The 20473-nt window shown below is 36.6% G+C and overlaps 1 protein-coding gene across 1 annotated transcript in view; it reads left to right on the plus strand.

Annotated features, from left to right (window-relative positions):
* The first annotated feature begins 500 nt into the window (after positions 1-500).
* LOC150084771 (potassium channel subfamily K member 1-like) overlaps positions 501-20473 on the plus strand; it is a 313713-nt gene continuing 293740 nt past the window's right edge. Inside the window, exon 1 of the mRNA XM_090375524.1 lies at positions 501-1059. Coding sequence (XP_090231650.1) covers positions 885-1059 — 175 coding nt within the window. The 5' untranslated portion in view covers positions 501-884. The remainder of the gene's footprint in view (positions 1060-20473) is intronic.

Consider the following 20473-nt stretch of genomic DNA (forward strand, 5'->3'; position numbering starts at 1 on the left):
ATCTTTGAAAACCTTTTTCTTACAATTTATATATGTGCTAGATATTATAAAATTTCTATTAAATTTATGTTTCTAACCTATGTATTTGATATGATAATTTTAATAATTTTTTAGGCTGATCGTGAAAATTTTAATCACATCTCGATATCTTCGAACTGTCTTAGGGAATATAAAGTTTTAGCGGCGATTACTGTATAAATACTAAAAATATTTACTGAATAAAAATAACTTTTATGGTTTTAAAGATGTTTTCATTAAATACGCGAAAAATATATTTTTTTTTCGTAGTTAATAAAAATATCTTAATACAATAGCAATTCATCTTTAGTCATTGACAGTTTGAATATATTTGCTCTCCATCTTTCCAGAGTAAAAAGGATTGAGCTGCTTACACTAAAGAGCGATGTGCATTTGTCTCTCGTTTTCCAAATTTCCGTTAGGTGGCAGCTGGAAACAGGCATGCGCCGATTGTGGAGTACTGCATCTAAGGAACAGCTGCAAGTTGATAATCTTTAGCACAGGATGACAAGTGATAGATAGAGTTATAAGATGCGCTTCCAGGTTTCATTGATGAATTTAACTTTATAAGTTTCTTAAGAAATAGTGTCCGTGCTGTAATAATGTCCAAGCTGAAACAGCAGTGCTTTTTATACGCTTACAGCAGAACCGTTGGACCACCAGTAGAAGCCAATTGATTATTAGCGCGTTTGTGTATGTGCGCTCTCATTATGCAGCGGGATTTCTGTTATAGCCGTCTAAAAGACTTGCGTTTTCGGCTGTTGCTACTTGCGGTTTAATTCAATAAAAAAAGAAGCAGAAAAGTGTGAAGCAGACGTAAGCTTTCTCCTTGAACGATCAGAAGCCTTGTATCAGGCACATCGAACATGGGGCTTAATAGAAGCACCGTACGTCTCATCGTCCTTACGGCGTTTTATGTTTTATTTCTGGTGATAGGAGCCTCAATATTTTCTGCTATAGAAGCCCCACAAGAAGTTGAGATAATTAGAAACCTCAGAAGCAAAAGGGTGCAGTTCCTTCAAGATCACACCTGCGTGACCGGTAAGTAATTTTTTTCCTTTAATCAAATAAGAATTTTCTTGAATAACCAATTACTTCCGAAGCCACATGCAAACAACAGTAAAATAAGTATTTTTGTTAGTCAAACTAGATTTTAGTCCGCATAATATAACAGCTTATACATTTTTTTCTAGACCAGCAAAAGAACGACTTTTTTTTTTTTTTTTTTTTTTTTTGAGTTATTTGGAATAACTGTTGCACTGAAAATGCAACAGTTATACTTGTGCATCTGGTTTCACTGATTTTTCAGAAATATCGGAGGTTAATCTTTTGTAATCAGTAAAAAAATTATATTTACTTGAATCTTTATGCTATAAATGAAACAGAATTAATATAATTACTGGTTAAGTGCTGTTGACGAAATTAAATACTGTACCTGTATTAAATTTATATTTCCTACCGTCATATAACAGACCTCACTTGGTAGTAATGACAGCTATTTTGGTTCTTGAGCACAAAACGTCTTCAGCACAAATGTAAATACAGTATAGTTTGCCATTATAAATGTTATCAAGCTATGTGCTATGAATTTACTTAAATGTATCAAAACTTCAATGAAACAGTCATTCCAGAAATATGGTAAATGGTTAGTTAACTGAAGTTTTCATGTTGTTAACACAAATTTTATTTCTCCTTTCTGTTATGCGTCAGCAAAGAAAAAGACAAATAAATAAAATGTGATAAATATAAGCTCAGATTTTTATGTATTTCTATCTTTAGATTAAGTTGTGTAATCCGAAATCCCATTTTATTTTATAAATTTAGTTCATTTATAAATGGAAATAATTATAAATTAACTAAATGAAAAAATAATAAAATAATTTTTAAAATTAGTATAAATCATAAATGAAATATAAATATATTCATAAATGAAAAAAATGTACAGAACAGGAGAAATATTTCAGATAATAAAGCTCGAATCACTAATTTGGGGTATTTTTTTTAAAGTTAAAATATAGTATAATGGCTGCAGTGCTAAAGCAACCGATTATACGCGCCTTTCAAAAGGTATATTAATTATTGCAACATTTATGCCTAGACAAGTTGAAACTGGGAAGGGATAAAACTCCCTTCCCAGTTTCAATTTGTCTACGCATAAATTCGGCCCAATTTCTCAGTTGATTACTACGCTTATCATTTGCAGATGTGGATTAATATAGGATAAGGAGTTTTGTAATCAGCTTCAAAATGTCTAGGATTATTTTTTTTTCTTTAGAAAATATTTCATCTATCTTTGAGAAATAAATTTATTTTCTCCATAGTTTAAACTGAGAATACTTTTTAGAACTACGTAATGTCTTTGAAGGAGCTTATTACAATCACTTCATAACTCATTATTTTCATAACTTTCTACAGTGCGAAGACATTTCGAGATGCTTTAGCAAATTATTAATAATAGTGTTTCTATCATTAGGCATTTCGTCGGGCCTATCGATATCCAAGAATGAAATTACCTTGATGAAGGGCTTGCTTAGTCCTCGTAATTGAAGACCAACGTATATGCTATGTGGGACTTCCAAGCATCGCTGCACTCCGTTACATTTCTGCACTGTACTGGTTCATTTTGCTACAAAAAATAGAGATAGGGCAGCGAAAATAAATCCCATTAAATCTTTATGAATTTTTATGGCTGATGAGGGAGAGCGTTAAAGGATAGGAACTTCCCCCCGCCTCCTGAAATTTCATTATTTCTCAGTCGCTAACTGTATTAGTAATGTCAGTTGGAACGAGTGCAAAATGGAGCAATGGACCCTGTCATGATGAATTGTGGGATTTTGTTACTTTGTATTAGGGCTCTTGGTGGGACCTGGTTCCGAGCATGGCCGAACCTGGTAGCTACTCCACTGTTATCTATGTTCTAGTGAGTTGAAATTTTTTTTTTTTTTTGGACAAAAAAAGCTGTCGCCTAGGGCAGCACAATTCAGGCAACAATATATACTGTATATAATATAGATAAATAAATAATAAATATAAATAAAAAAATTAAAAAAATCAAATAACCAAAAAAAAAAAAAAAACGAATTGTCTGCTCTTCGTATGTGTGATTTTTTTTTTTTTTTTGATTTTTTAATTCCCTAATTCGCGAAATAAAAATTTAGTAAATGGTGTAGGACGATACTAGATAATTTTAATTAGGTACTTATTTTTATTGGATTTGTAGTTGACATATTTTTTTTTCAATTTTTAAATTAATATCTGAGAAGAGAGAGAGAGAGTATTTGGAATACACTGTACCGTATATTAGCATAGCAAACGCTTGTGGAACCCCAGTCCAAAATTTTAATTTTTGAGTCACCGTTATTCATGAACCTTGTTTTTTTAAGCTGCCAAAAGAAACGTTGTTTCGCTCTCTTGATGGTCTTGAAGAAAAGTATCTTTTCAATGGGGAAGTAGTAGTCCAGGAAAAGGTCACAATGAATTTCCGAGAATGTGAGTAGAAGGAACTCGAATACCAAATATACTATCAGTAAACCATTCGCCATAATTGGACAAAATACACGTTTTAAAGAGACCAGGACCTCAGGAAGCGCGAGGAGTAGTGCATTCAGCATTTTTTCGGCGTTCTTTTGTTGGCTTCGATATAAACGTGTCAGAGACATTTGGGGGCCCCTTCGGCAGGAGGGCCCAATTCGTTGCGCCGGTTCGCTGCTTGTACGCTACGCCTCTAACTCTTTACGAGTTTGTTGTGTAACGATGTAGGCAATTCAATTTTTAAATACTTTAATTAAGGCAGTAATGTAAATTTGTCCCAAATTTCACGAGAATAAAGACGAAAGTAAAGTTCCACTGCCTTTACGGAATAAATGACAAAAAATGGTTACAGGAAACGGAAATGAGGTGGTTGATTTCTTTTACAGAATCCTCCATATCTTATGAAAAGGCTACTGCGATTTTGAAAGTAGTTCAAAGTATAGCAATTGGCATGAACGACTTTTAGTTAGCATGTCTTTCAATGTATAATGTCTATCAGGGAACAAAGTTTAGCCTTCTCAAAATCCTTGTGGTGTAGCGAAAGTAGATGAGTTGAATGTTAGCAGTCAGTTCGTAGGGAATTTTATATAAAACGCTTGAAAAAGAACATAAACAGTTGTTTTCGTTGAAGGACCTGGTTTTAATGTTGGCACGAAAATAAATCTACATTTTGTAAGTGTTACTAGGGCCGGATTGGCCTGTAGTCTAACTGGAAAAGTTTAGGGAAAAAATATGTGTAAAATTTTGCCTGTGAAAAATAATATATCTAGTTACATATATTTTTAGACTCCTGTTTGATAAAAGTAAATTCATTTACCATGAAAAGCAAAAAATAAACATATCTGTAAAAGAAGTTCTTTCAAGATTATAAAACAAATTAAATATAATCTTATATATAACAAAATGTTCATATGACTGTTATAATGTATTATAAACTTTAATATTAAAATAAAATTATCACCTTTGCCATACGGCTCTCAACATTTCGAAATGCCCTTGATTTCATTAATGATTTGCGATATTAATTATATTTTTGTATTATATTCGGCATAATATGTGGACAAAGGTTGCTTTAGTATATACTACATAACGAAATTTCACTGATTAAAGTTATGTGTAGACAAAATTTTAAAAGTGGCGTACTTTTATTTCACAACAAACGTACACAGTTGTGCGAAAGGACCTAGGGGTAATTGTGCAGGCAGATATGAAGTTTTCTGAGCAGTGTAGACGGTCTGCAAGAGTAGCTCATGGTATCTTATCAATGATATACAGGAATTTTTCTAGCGGAGATAAGGAGGCGATTATCCCCTTGTATAAGGCAATGGTCAGGCCATACCTTGAGTACTGTATACAGGTCTGGAGGCCTCATTTTAAGAAGGATGTATAGCTATTGGGACGAGTACAGAGAAGGGCAACAGGATTAGTGAATGGAACAAAGGGTTGCTCTTACGAAGAAAGGCTTAAGTTTTGCAAATTACAGTTTCTGGAGACTAGGCACCTGCGAGGTGATCTGATTGAGGTGTATAAAGCCTTGAATGGTTTGAGCATGCCCAAAGCTGTTGTGATTCTTCCTCTTGCACAGAATAATCGCCTGAGAGGGCATAAATTCAAATTGAGGAAAGACGGTTGTAGGATAGATGTGCGGAAGTTTCCCTTTAGTCAGCGGGTGGTTGATTGCTGGAACAAACTTCCATCTGTCGTTGCAGAAGTTGATATCTTAAACAGATTCAAGGCAGAACTAGACAAACATTTGGAGCGAGTCGATGGGTGAAATGAGAAGGGACTGTTAAATGATTAGGTGTTAGCCAGTAAAATAATATCTTTAATAGATACTGTAGCTATCGAGACAAATCCTGTCTCTTCTTCAACAGAAATGGAAACTATAGAGATAAAATTATTCTAACGGACACAGTTGTGCGTGCGAGGGCACGAGGTAGGTCATTCAATCATTAAGCTACAGTATCTATTTATAATTAAAGATATTCAGTATCTATTTGTATTAAAGATATTATTTTACTGGTAACACCTAATCATTTATCATCCTATGGATTCCAGTACAACAAGCCCATTTATCCTCATACTAGAAGGGGCTGTGTTTTTTTTTTTTTTTTTTTTTTGTTGGCTTATGCCATATAAGCTTGCTTTCTTGCATCATGTGCCCTGCTAATGCTAATAAAAAAGTCTGCTAAATGTTCCCTACTGAACAACGGTTACAATTGAATAAGGTATTTCGGGGGAAAAAAAAAAATGTATTGCTGCGGTTTAAAGCATTCGTCATAGTCAAAAGTTCGTATTTACTCGATTTCCAGCGTCGTTACGGATAGAAGGACAGTATTTAACAATGTTTAATGAAAATATTTAACGTGAAATTTAAATTAAATATTAACGTAAACTTTAAATTATATTGCATTAACGTTAAAAGTTAAAATTGATATTTAACATTACTAAACTGACAACACATTTAATAATTATTATTATTATGTTAACGTCTAACGTAACTTTAATCTGTATAAGTGTATTATTTCACATGTCACCGTATGGATGCCCTCATGGGTAGCACAGTTGGTAGGATTGCCGTCCTCCCCACACCGGGTGGAAAAGACGAATAGACCTGAGTTCGAATCCCGTCGGTGTCGGCAGGAATTTATATGGGTCTTTTTCACAATGTGGCTGAGTTAGTCGGTCTCAGGCGAGGTAACATGGTTTTTCTCCCCTAAACTCGGGTTTTTCGTCCAGCAAACAGAAAATCGACCTTAGAACACACGCAATTTACAGACAATGTATACGGAGCAACATGGCCTTAGTTGCAGATGCTTCTAAAATCCAATAACAACAATCATTACAGTATGTGTTTGTTAAGTGCAGATCTTATCTGACCAATTTTATTGGATACTATAACACGGTGACAAAGGAACTGGATTCAAAAAATCATTTTGATATCATATTCTTGGATTTCAGAAAAGCTTTTGATACTGTTGCACATAAAAGACTACTGTACAAACTGGAGCAGCTTGCATTTAGAGAAAGTTACTGCTATGCCTCATGGACTAGTATTATTAGTGGAGTTTCACAGGGTTCGGTGTTGGGGGACCATTGTTGTTTTCTGTATATTATTGATTTCGATGTGGATACCCACATCTGGCTTCATGTCTAAGTTTTCAGATGATACAAAGGTTGGCAGGGTGGTTAATGACAGTAATGAAGGTATGCTGCTGCAGTAAGATCTAGAAAAATAAAATTAGGCAGATGAGCTGAGAAATGGCAATTGAAGCTTAATTGACAAATTCAGGGTACTGTATACGGGTAGCATTAATCTCAGAATAACTGTGTAATACAACACTCAGGATAATGAATAGGAACTGGGGGAGGGGGAGTAATTGTGCAATCTGATATAAAGTTCTCTGAGCAGTGCAGACAGGCCGTCAGGACAACTCATGGGGTTTTGTCAATGATATACAGGAATTTTGCTAGCAATTGGGGGAGTAATTGTGCAATCTGATATAAAGTTCTCTGAGCAGTGCAGACAGGCCGTCAGGACAACTCATGGGGTTTTGTCAATGATATACAGGAATTTTGCTAGCAGGGATAAGGAGGCGATTATCCCATTTTATAAGGCAATGGCCAGGCCACATCTTGAGCATATAGGTCTGGAGGCCTCATTTGAGGAAGGATGAAGAGCTGCTGGAACGGATACAGAAAAGGGCAACAAGATTGGTGAGGGGAACTAAAGCGTGCTCTTACCAAGTAAAACTTCAGTTCTGCGAATTGCAGCGTCTAGAGACTAGACACCTGCGAGGTGATCTGATTGTGGTATTTAAGGCCTAGAATGGCTTGAGCAAACTCAGTGCCGATGATTCTTCCTCTTACTCAGACTATGCACATGAGGGAAGCATAAATTCAAATTGACCAAGATTGGTTGCAGAATAGATGTGCGGGAGTTTGCCTTCAGCGAACGGATGCTTGGTTCCCAGAACAAGCTTCCATCCACTGTCGTGGAAGTGGATAGTTTGAATAAATTCAAGGAAGAACTAGATAAACTATTTGAAGGGATGATAGGTGAAATGGGAATTTTTTTAATTTAGCCGATTCTGTATAAGCTTGCTTTCCTGCATCATTTGCCCCTATTAATACTGATACTAATTTCTCTAGAAGGATGTGTTCACGGTTGTGTGGGCAGAAAAATCTGGAATAACTCACATGGAAATGTTGGAAAAAAATTACGAGTTACGATTGAATTTGAAAGTGTCTGCAATTCTGCACAAACACGATAGGAGGGAGTATACGTTGAGAGTCTTGTCAATAATTCCGGCCCTGTAGAGACTGTGCAAGGCTCATGGGGTAGAATTTTTCTCACCGTGGTACTGTGCTGGTTAACAGGAGAGACTGTTTTTACAGGGATGGGATACACTTGAATAGAAAGGGTTCAAGAATATTTGCTGATGCTATCGAGACAGTGATATATGGGTCAGAAAAATGCTAGCAGACCCGGACCAAGGTATTTCAACGCTCCGGGGAGAAAGATTTTTCGGCGCCACTTTACTAAGGATATATGCTGTCACTTTGTTAGGTACGCCCCTGCTGTGCACACAAATGCTCTGTCCCGCAACGTTGCAAGTCACATGACCACAGTTGTGGATATAAATGCAGCAGAACAACCTTTCTAGTATCAGTTAAGCGTACAAACCATAGCAAGAATGGGGAAAAGGAGTGATCTAACGGACTTCGAACGTGGCATGGTAGTAGGTGCAAGACGTGCTGGACAAAGCATCTCTGAAACGGCGTTCTCCTGAACTTTTCACGCACCGCAGTTTCAAGGGTGTATCGAGAATGGTGCAACGAACAGAAAACAGCCTCTCAACGGCACTGCTGTGGAAGAAAATCCCTTGTTGATGAGGGAGGTCAGAGGAGGATGGCTGGAATTGTGCAAACAAACAGACGGGCCGCAATGTCGCACATCACATCAGAATACAACCTTGGTGCGCAGAACAAAATATCGCAACGGACCACTAGTCGCACTTTGTCGCGAATGGGCTACAACAGCCAACGACCACATCGCGTACTTTTGTCTAAATACGGTGCTGTTTCTTGTATTCTCTTTATCTTGTGAACTCCTCTGACCACGTGGCCGTCCCGGAGTATAAACAGAAAATTAATTAATTTATTTATTTTATATGAATGAGTAGGAAACATATCTTTTCAGGTTCTGCGATTACAAAAATAAAATTTTCTTTCTAGAAAAGGTCTCGTGCTAACAGTAACAACTTGTGAAGTTTGACTCCTTGTATACAGTCCTTGAGCTGAAACTATTTTCTTTTCTCTGTTGGTTGCTCCGTCTCAGTGTTCTATATATGATCGGAAGCATGACATGAATCAGAAGCATAAGCACCAGAAACTAGTCATGCTCAACGGTTTACTCACAGCACCATGAAAGAAGGAGACTGTTTAGGACTCTCTGCTGTATTTGATGTCTTGCCAAGTTTCGGGAAGAAAGAAAGAAATGTTTGGTATTCTATCGTTCTGCAGATTCTGTCATATTGCATCCACATTATTTCTATAGGTTTCGGTAATCTTTCTTGTTTTGAATTACCATAAAACTTTACTCTTTGTTTCTTTCCTCTACATAGTTTAAAAAAAACGTTCTTGCTTTCTCTTTGTTTTGTGAGACAAACGCACATTACAAGCGTATCACCTAATACAAACGCTCATTACAGGTTGAAATGCTGAAAATAATGGATCAAATTAAGCCCTGCTTTTATTTTCATAAATACAGAAACTGTGGACTACAAACCATGCTTTGAAGAATGTAGTTTGGTATCTTTAAGACTTAAAGTGATCTTTGTAACCAGCTGGAAAGTTCTAATGACCAGACAGAATTACAGAATTGCTACAGTGGATAGCGACTCATTTCCAGTTTTGCAAGACTGTAAACTGATGTACATATATGTGGTAAAAATATAAACTATAGCCATCAGCTGGTTTCCATCGTCACCACATTGGTGAAATTATCACATGTCGTGATTTCTAAATTTAATATCAGATAAAAAAAAAAAAAAAAAAAAGGTAAACTGCAGCCATTATCAATCCACTGCAGGATGGAAGCCATCTCAACGATTCTTGTTGTGGGAAATGGACCATAATCTGCCACGCTAATCCAGTGCGGGTTAGTAGATCGACCGTATTTAGTAGTTAGGGGCTTGAACCCCAGTCTACTCAAAGAGCACGTGCTACTGCACTCCCGCTCTGACCACTCGGCTACGGAGGCTTAATATAGGGTAATACCTAGCTAATTGAGTGCCTGGGGGAAAACAATTCTTACTGCGCCACCTACATTGAATTCAGTGTATTATAACAGTCATACAATTCAGTGATGTCCAGTGCAATACTAGATAGGGTGGTCCACCTCCACGCAGTGGGGATGGTACTTCGCGTAATGATGAGTACTTTGCATAATTTTTCCTCTTCAGTCTCCTTTTCTCTGCGGTATTTATAGAAAATTCGATTAATACCCCATTGCTCTTCTTATAAAACTTACAGGAAATGTGTATCGATATGTCAAACACTAGGTGTGTAAGGTTCATTACTGAAGTGAAAGGCCGGAATTTTTACAGAGTACACGTTTTCGCAACACCTGACCTAATCGTACACGAATATTTTAGAAATAACGTGCGATTGATACAAAGTCTCTCTTTAAGAGAAGAAAATATTATTCATTCAGAAACTACTAATATTATAATTAATTTACTGCAATAACTACAATTAAAGATTTTAGAAGCACATTCGACAGAGCTTACTTGAAAACTACGTAGAAAATTAGTCCACGTTTCTCTACGGCTGTTTACGCTTATTCTGGTCGCATTTAACTGTTTTACTGAATTGTGATTTTGCTCCCAAAATATCAGACACATCATCTATGATGGAATCATCGGCTATTAAAACAACAAGAATCATTAGTTATAATCCTAAATTAAGTATTGATTACATTAATTATATTATTTATACAGTTGGTAGGACCACCTTCCTCCCCATAATGAGTGGATATGACTTCAGTTCGAGTCCCGTCGATGACGGAAGGAATTTTTATGGGCCTTTTCACAACGCGGCTGAGTTAGTCGGTCTCAGGGGAGGGTAACATGGTTTTTCCTCAGGGAAACTCGAGTTTTTTGTCCAATAAACAGAAAATCAACCTCAGAACACACACGCAATTTACGGACAATATACATGGAGCAATATGGCCTTAGTCGCCGATGCTCCTAAAAACCCTACAACAACAACATAATATTAAAGTCAAATTTAAACAAGGAGTATTCATCCGAATGACATGGATACGGAAATTAATTATGATTATTCTGGTCATCTGTTGAATTGAATTTCATCTCTACGGAAAATTCTTTTATTTGATTTGAACTAGCATTCAAATCTAAATCTAATACTTTCAAGATGTACGATATGGCTTGTGGATCACCTCATCATCATCTTTTTTTCTGTTCTAACTGGTCGTTTCATTCCTCCCCTCTAACGGAGGAGAACAGGCCGTGTAATGCCGTAATTAAAGTAAATGTAGCCACTGCCATCCTTAATTTCATTCGATGGAAGTGGTGTTTATGACTCCGTTTTCATGTTTACGAGATGAAAAACCCAGCATATCTATCACACAAGGAATAAGCCTGTACCGCCTCCTCTGAAACCGAATAATTGTATTCGCGACACACACACACACACACACACACACACACACACACACACACACACACACACACACACACACACACACACACACACACACACACACACACACACACACACACACACACACACACACACACACCAGAATTTTTCTAGTTCTTCCTTGAATTTATTAAAACTATCCACTTCCACAACAACAAATGAAGCCTGTTCCAACAATCAGCCACTCGCTGACTGAAGGCAAACTTCCGCACATATATCCTTCAACCATCCTTCCTCAACTAAAATTTATGCCCCCTCATGTGTGTATTCCCAGAAAGAGGAAGAATGGCATTCACATTTAGCTTACTCAAGCTATTCAAAGCCTTAAACATCTCAATCAGATCACCCCGCAGGTGCCTAGTTTTCAGACGCTTGAATTTGCAGAAATGAAACCTTTCTAGGTAAGAGCATCCTTTTGTTCCCTTCACCAATCTGGTTGCCCTTCTCTGCACCTGTTCCAGCAGATCTACATCCTTCCTAAATTGAGGCCACCAGATCTGTATACTATACTCTAGTTGCGGCCTGACCATGGCCGTGTACGAAGGGATAATACCTTATACTTACTAGCAAAGTTTGAGCTGTCCTGGCAGCACATCTGTACTGTTCAGAGAATTTCATATCTGATTGTACAATTAACCCCAGGTCTTTTTCATTTTCTTCTACCCTGAGTGCAGTTTCACACAGTTGATAAGTTACTCTGAGATTACTGCTACCAATATGCAATACCTTGCATTCGTCAATGTCAAACTTCAACTGCCATTTCTCAGCCCATCGACCTAATTTTTTTAAAAATCTTTTTGCAGTACCATACCAACATTACTATCGTTTACTACCCTGCCAACCTTTGTATCATCTGCGAACTTTGACATTAAGCCTGATATATCTCCATCAATATCATTAATAAATATTGAAAACAATAATGGGCCCAGCGCTGAACCCTGGGGAACTCCACTGATAACATTAGTCTACGAAGAGCAGTGCCCATTGATAACCATTTTCTGTCTTCTTCTTCTTCCACTTAACCATCCCTTTATCCACAGTAGTAACATTCTCTTAATGCCACATTGCTCCAGTTTATTCATAGTCTTTTATGTGCAACAGTATCAAAAGCCTTTCTATAATCCAAGTATATGATATCAAAATTGTTTTTTTGCATCCAGTTCCTTGGTCACTGCATTGTAATAGCCTATCAGATTGGTTAGACATGACCGAACCTTGAGAGATCCATGCTGACTGCAGTGTAATTGCATTCCTGTCCAGATGGTTCTGCATTACTTCTTTAACCAGTGCTCCATTATTTTCTCTGGACAGATGTTAAGCTGACAGGTCTGTAATTACTCACGTCACCTTTTTACCCATGTTTATGAACTGGGGATACATTCGCACATCTCCAGTCCACAGGGACTTCGCAACGATAGTAACCCCGTACCCTAGCGGGGTTACTATCGTTGTCCTGTCGCACCGTACAGAAAAAGACCTGAGTTCGATCCTGTTTTGATGGGAGGAAAATATTTATGGACCCTTTTCATTCGGAGTCAGTCTGTCTCAGGCGAGCATCTAGAGAGATCAAGTATAGAATACACGCAGTTTACAGACACAATGTATTGACTCCTTAGAGCCTTAGTTGCTTTGGCACAAAACCAAACAGCAGCAACAATGTTGTGTGTAAATTACATGTATGATAAATAAAATAAAAAAAACATTCAGAGCGATCGATTTCGACCACAGCTGCCGTACACACTACTGAAGAGTGTCTTATTGATCCTTGTCGTTGCAACGTCAAGGAAAAACAGCGAGGCCATAAAAAGAATAATAACAAGATATTTCGCCGGTGGCTCATCGCAACGTCTTTTTTTTTTTTTTTTTTTGAAATAAGCTTACTCTCAAAACGAGTCTTTTCATTTTTCGCAAACTGAACAACTTACTCTGCAGACATTCAGAAGTCTGCAGCAAGCAATGAAAGACTGTAGGGAAATACGAATCCTGTACATATGCAAACATATCATATACACTGCCCTACTGAAATATTAGACCAATATGCAAGTGCCTCCTATCGAATATAAGAAAAATTGTTAATATTAATGTATGGAAATGGGATTACCTGTAAGAACAGCAGTAACCTCTGCGACACCATTAATACCTTACTACGATGAAAGCAGACAATTTCAGCCAGCTCACGAGATGCATGATTGTCGGCGTCAGTGCAATGGTAATATCTCTAAGAGCAGCAACAAGGGTAACTTATTTATCTGGGCAGACCCTGTGAAGAATTTGCATCAGTGACTGGTTACTGGACAAAACAATAGGGAGAAGCATGAAGCAGGCCGGAAGAAGTCATCGAACGAAAACGATGACTTACTTTCCACGATGCAAACAAAAATCGATAGGGAACACCTTCGGCCCTGCCCACGCACAACTTGTACATTCTGGTATTCCCATAACAAGCACCAGGGACTGAGGACGACGGCTGTACACGTTTTTACTGCATTTTGAGCAAAAAAGATACTGTGGTATTATAAATTGTGACAGCGCTCTTTGGAATAGTGGAAACGTGAGATGGTGTCTGGCGAATACCATTTCACACTACAGACACATGCGGCTGTGGAGAAACTTCAAATGAATACAGTATAATTCGTGTATGGTTGGTTTTTAGAATTTGCGCAGAAACAGCTGAGGCCACGAGGCATAAGTATATTGTGTCTTTAAATTCTGTGCTTTCTTTGGTCGGTTTGCCTGTTTTGCAGATTTAAAAAAAAAAAAAGGGAAAAAGAACAAAAAAGAAACAGTTTTCAGGAGGAAAGAGCCAGGCAGTCCTCACCGAGATCGGCTGACTTGGCTACGGTATAGAGAGAAAATAAATAAATAAAATAAAAATAAAATAATACTATAAAAGTTTCTCCCATCGAGATGGGATAAGAATGATGGGATAAGAATCCACGCCTTTTCCACACGGTTTGGATCGACAGCGATAATAATCACTTGAAGGTTGATAAATAACATTATCAGTATTATCTTAAAGTAAATGGATACAGCGTGCACCATGGTCATCATTAACGGCGCTTCTTTGGTGTGGAAAATGTTTTTGTGGCACTTTTTAATGAAGGCGATTCATCCAACCAAGGACAATTCTTCATTGGTACATAATGTGATGCTTGAGTGACATGAATTTTGGACGAGTTATGAAAACAGCACATATCAATTAGAAAATGCCACGTTTATTTGTCCAAAGTGGTTCTCCATTTAAGAATAATAAACCGAAAAGGTTTCCTGTTATGGAGGATGTCCGACTTTAGCAGGTCAGATATCAAAGTTTATCTTTACTATCTACCTACCTAGCAACCCAAAGGTCGCGGGTTCGAATCCCGCCTCGGGCTTGGATCAAAATACTGCAAAAACCTTGGGAGGTGCATTATGGCCACAGAAGCCGATGCGCCAACAACTACCAAAAAAAAAAAAAAATCTTTACTAGTAATGAGTTATTTTAATGACATCGCATCAGACCAGTGTTATCATTGGATCATTAAGTGAAATATAGCTTATACATGAACCTCGTCCTTAAGCGCCTATTTAACAATTTCTTATGAGACCTGCTTTACCATAATAACAGTTTTCCGTGACTTAGTGCATATCGATGCTAAATTACCAATGGGACTGGAGTTCAAGTTTCGCCCCTGATAAGTGAAATTCTTAGTTATTTTCATTTTATATTCATTTAAACAATCTGAAATAGAGAGAATAAACCTGAGGCAAGCTATATCGCTAGTTCGAACTCAAAAGAGAAGGAACAAAACATAAAAGGCTATGCTAGCAGCCTTTAACTTGTGTCAGAATTTTATCATCATTTGGCATTTTTTGGAGTATTTTTAATTTAAATGATTATCAGTCCTTTTATGTGACCCAGATTATTTTAATTAGCTCAACCAAATTAAAACTTCAAGTTTTACCATGCAAAACAATACGCATGGCGGTGACGCACTTATGTTTAGTGGCATATTATTGTCTTTGTACTCGATAAGATAAGCAGAAACTCTCTGGCTATTCCAACTTACAATTACAGTTCTGTTACGACTTTTTTTTTTTTTTTTTTTTTTTTACTTGAGCTTTCTTCATCGGCTAACAAGCATATTACATAAGACATGCTTGTTAGCCGGGATTCAGAATTATTTAAAGGGACCAATTAGTCCTCCTCTTCCGTGTAATGATTTATTCTCATTTATCTTCTGTATCAAATCTTTCCATTGTTATCTTTGGCGCTTCCCATTAGAGATCGCTTGGAGATTATACATTGATGTCCTAAAGTTAAGTTGCAATTGTAAAATCTGAGATATAAAAAATATATTTATGGAATTCCATCAAGTGTTTTGTGGAAGAGTGCTATTATAAGATTCAGTTACATTTTCGAAAAGAAATATTCTTTTTTGTTTTACTCAAAACTGAGGAGTCTGTCTTCCATAACTCAGACATTTTATATGGAGCGATCACATCTGAAAACCATGATCTCAACTCTTGACGAGTTCTGAGAGAAGGTTGACACGCTCCAGTTCATCATAAAGTATTTTAAATATGCTCAATCGAATGTAGTTCTGGAGATTATGTTGTCTGCTCTATTCAAAGAACACTCTGTTCTTACTTTGAAGGAATTCGCCCACCGCCTAAATCCTGTAAGTACAGTATTATCGTCCACGATACCTATGAAAAGTCTCCCGCTCAATGATCCGGTTTTTGTACTTTTGAGCAGTGAAGGCTTCTCCCTCAGAAATGCGATCAGTTTTGCAGTTCATCGTAATACCTCTCCAAACCACCAGACTACCGCCGGCAGCGGTTAATTTTTTTGACGCTAGAATGGTTTAGACTGAATTTTGATTAATCTGAAAAGAGATGATAGGCTCATTCTTTATATTGAAGCCTTCTGTGTAGTTTTCTTAAAATTTTCATTCTTGTGATCGTTGAACACACACACACACACACACACACACACACACACACACACACACACACACACACACACACACACACACACACACACACACACACACACACACACACACACACACAGAATCCTAGCTGTCTCTCCTCCTATGTTGTCCCACTTTTTTGGCAATAAAGCGGTCATTTTGTTGATAGATGGCTGTGTAGTGCACGTGCTTCTTCTCAACTATTAACATCAATTAATAAATAATATGGTGTTTACAAAAATCGCTACAAAAAGAAAGACTCGTAAAACTGAATATTGTTACATACAGAGGAAGTCATTAAAAAATCTCAATGCAATAAATATAAAAGTAAAACAATACAGGATAAAGTTTTCAAAAATCTTTACATGTAATTATATATATAAAAATGATGCATCAAATTATAGAAACGCTGTCTCTTTCTCTGATTTATCTCTATTCTTTCAAAAGTTACGCAAAAATAGGAGGCCCTTCGTTTCGCACACCCTCATAGCTTAGCTTTGATGACAATAAATCGGATGTTATTATTGAGTTATAATGCTTTTAATTAACAGAATCATGTTATAGCTCCGAAGAAACTCATTCTGAAGAAATACTGTTCTTGACACTTTTAGGACTCAGGTCAACTCCGCCTACCACTGTCCTGCCATCATCATACCAGCAGCCACTCACCGTTCCGGATCTTCCAAACTTTTACCTTCCATTCTACAAATTAAAAAAAGCTCAAATTATGGTTATTTTAACGGCAATCGACTTGTTGCGTATATCCTATGTGTAGCTAAAGTGTGTTCACGCGCAGTTTTCGTGTTGTGCAGGCTGAAAAACCCTGAATAACTCAAGCAGAAGCGAACGCACTCCTCTACCTGAAATCGGCTAACTACAGTATCGACTAAAGAGCACTTCAGAAATTCCTCCGGTCATCGACGGGAATCGAACCCAAACCTCTGAGAATGCAAACGGCGTTGACGCATTGCCGCAAAATGTAAATTAATTTTCTTAAGGCCTTTCTAACTCGTGGGCTGAAGGTATTCTCCGGAAGTTCGGGTTTTTTGTTCTAAATAGGCAAATCGATCATAGAATATGCGCCACACACACGCACACACACACGACTCCTCATTTTTGCAGATAAAAATTTATTTTCTCATTTGTAGCTTTACTAATCACAGTGATTTTGATAAATGCCATTCGTTTTGATTCACATTTAAGTATACACAACATCTTATAATCTTGTCATGTCATGTCAATGTGTTCTATTTTTAAATATGTATGCTAGTTTATCTATCCTTCTCTATAATGAACATCATTGTGAACATACATCATTTTTGCTTTCATTTATCTGTTGTTTTACATCTATTGTTTTGAATAAATCTGTTGATATGCAATCTGTCATAATTATCAATGAGAACAAATGTTTTGTTTTCGGTGTAATTTGTCTCAACCACTATGGAATTTTTCCCAGACTAATATACATAACAGTTTGTACTCGCATCATAGTTTACATAGATGATGCATCGAATTTTCATTAATTTGAGACTGCTTATTAATGAAAAAAGTGAAGAAGTAGTTATTTATATTTCAGTTGTTTCCGCTGGTGATTTCAATTGGTAGTACCAATATATATATATAAACTATGAAATTAGTGGATTATAGAGAAAAGTAAAAATAAAACAATAAAGAGATCCCTGCAAAAACAAGTGGCTGCATATCCAACAAAATGTCGCATAATATACAAAGTATAATATGCATATCTGTATTATTTGAATATTGATTTTCCACGATATTTAAAGCAGGTAGAGAAATTAAATAATCTGCCTAATTATTTAATTTCAAGTTTATCGCCGCATACCAGAAATCTTTTTAAATAAATTACTTATCTACACTAGCAAAAGCACGGGAAAACAGAAACTGCAGTCTACTTTGCTCTGGTACATTCAGTCATCCTCGGGCAGAGAAGAGAAAAGAGTTCCAAAGCGTCACTATAATTATGCGTAGGTTATTTGCTATATGTAAGCAATGAAAACTAGTTTTAGAGTGGCACGTCGCTTTGTTCTGTTGACTCACGAATACAAGTGTATTACGTAATATTTAATCTTTACATTGGTTATTATAAATACAAAGTAATCACAAATCAGTAATAACAAAAGTTTAATTATTGATTTCAGTAATAAAAAAATCAGTAATAGATACGAAAAGCTAACTGCTTTTATTTCTTTAGATAATATTCGGTGTTTCTGCTCACCAAACTGTAACATATACTTCGTTTATAACCGTTTCCAAATAATTACCTGTTAATACAGTATTCCAAAACTATAAAAAAATACGCTGTAAAGTGAAATATTTTTACAGTTTAAGTACCCGCCCTACTATTACGATATTCATAAGTTGGATATTATTTCATTATCATTTGCACATAAAAATAATTCACTACTGCAATCCTATATCAGTTGATTACTTTGGAAAATACAAAGCGGGTAGATTTACAAGGGAATAACAATTATCAGTCCGTGTGAGAGTATTCGGAGCAGTTTCTCTGAGGAGGGGATCACGTCTTTTACGTACCGTTTTTAAACACCTTGGAAAATATAAAGAACCGAGTAAAATAAGCATCACACTGAAATTCGATTTGGTTCTCTGATTAAAATAATCAGAGTAACGTAAAACAACTAATAAGCATTTAAATTAAAATACTCCAAACATCCAAAGAAGTATCAATGAAATGGCAAGTCTTTGACTCAGTTTAAAAGCTGACACAATTTAAACGCCTCAAATGTCGCCATTACATTTTCTTCTTGCTCCTTTGGGCTCGAGCCAATGACACAATTGGCCCCAGGTTATGACTTCTGTCGTCCTTGAGCTCACTCCGCCGGCAAGGTTACAAACTGAGGAATTTAGGCTGAGATCCATTCATTCATTTCACTCACAGCCACAGAAACGAAACCTGATCGCTTCGAAAACACGCAGAACAATGCTATAATGTATTTATTTTTCACACCTTGAAGGACACTTGTTTTTCATGCCGCTTGTTAATGGATTTTTTAACGTTTTAATCTCTCAATATTTATTATGGACGTTCTTCTATTACTTTAATACACAAAATATACAAAAGCCTACCACACAAAACTGAGAGTGATATGAAAATGGTAAAAGAGATGGCTGCTGATTACAGAATCTTCCAGATGAACATTATAAAATACTTTCTTATTTTAAGATTATAAGAGATGAATTCATCAATAAACTAGTATATAAAAGTTAATGTAAGGCAAGTTTTTTTTTTTTTTTTTTTTTTTTCCAATTTACAAGAGTAATTGCATATATTTTTATATGAAATTTGAAGTCCTCGTGGAATTTAAAATAATTCCGAACGTCAGAATACGATTTTAAGCTTTGAAACACGGAAATACGGCGGGTTATAAAAGTGTGCAATACAACAGCCATTCATTTCTAACCAGCGCGATAAAGAATCTGATTAGTTTTTTCTTTCTATAGAATGCAAAGGTCCTACTTGGTAACTTAGTCGGCATGATGCATCGCCGTTTTCGGTGATGTACCATACCGATCGTAGGCCTTAAGAAAATGACTTTACATTTTCCGGCAATGCGTCAACGCCGTTTGCATTCTCAGAGGTTTGGGTTCGATTCCCGTCGATGACCGGGATGAATTTCTGAAGTGCTCTTTAGTCGATACTGTAGTTAGCCGATTTCAGGTAGAGGAGTGCGTTCGCTTCTGCTTGAGTTATTCAGGTTTTTTCAGCTTGCACAACACGAAAACTGCGCGTGAACACACTTTAGCTACACATAGGATATACGCAACAAGTCGATTGCCGTTAAAATAACCATAATTTGAACTTTTTTTAATTTGTAGAATGGAAGGTAAAAGTTTGGAAGATCCGGAACGGTGAGTGGCTGCTGGCATGATGATGGCAGGACAGTGGTAGGCGGAGTTGACCTGAGTCCTAAAAGTGTCAAGAACATTATTTCTTCAGAATGAGTTTCTTCGGAGCTATAACATGATTCTGTTAATTAAAATCACTATAACTCAATAATAACATCCGATTTATTGTCATCAAAGCCAAGCTATGAGGGTGGGCTGAAACGAAGTTTCCTCCTATGTTGCATAACTTTTGAAGGAATAGAGATAAATCAGAGAGAGAGAACGTTTCTAAAATTTGATGCATCATTTATCTACATACGCTCCACCTAACTCGATATTTCGTCCAGCGCTTAACAAATTTTTCCCTGCCATTC

This window comes from Mastigoproctus giganteus, chromosome 6 (genome assembly GCF_048544385.1).
Source record: "Mastigoproctus giganteus isolate SK-2022 chromosome 6, ASM4854438v1, whole genome shotgun sequence".
NCBI lineage: Eukaryota > Metazoa > Arthropoda > Arachnida > Uropygi > Thelyphonidae > Mastigoproctus > Mastigoproctus giganteus.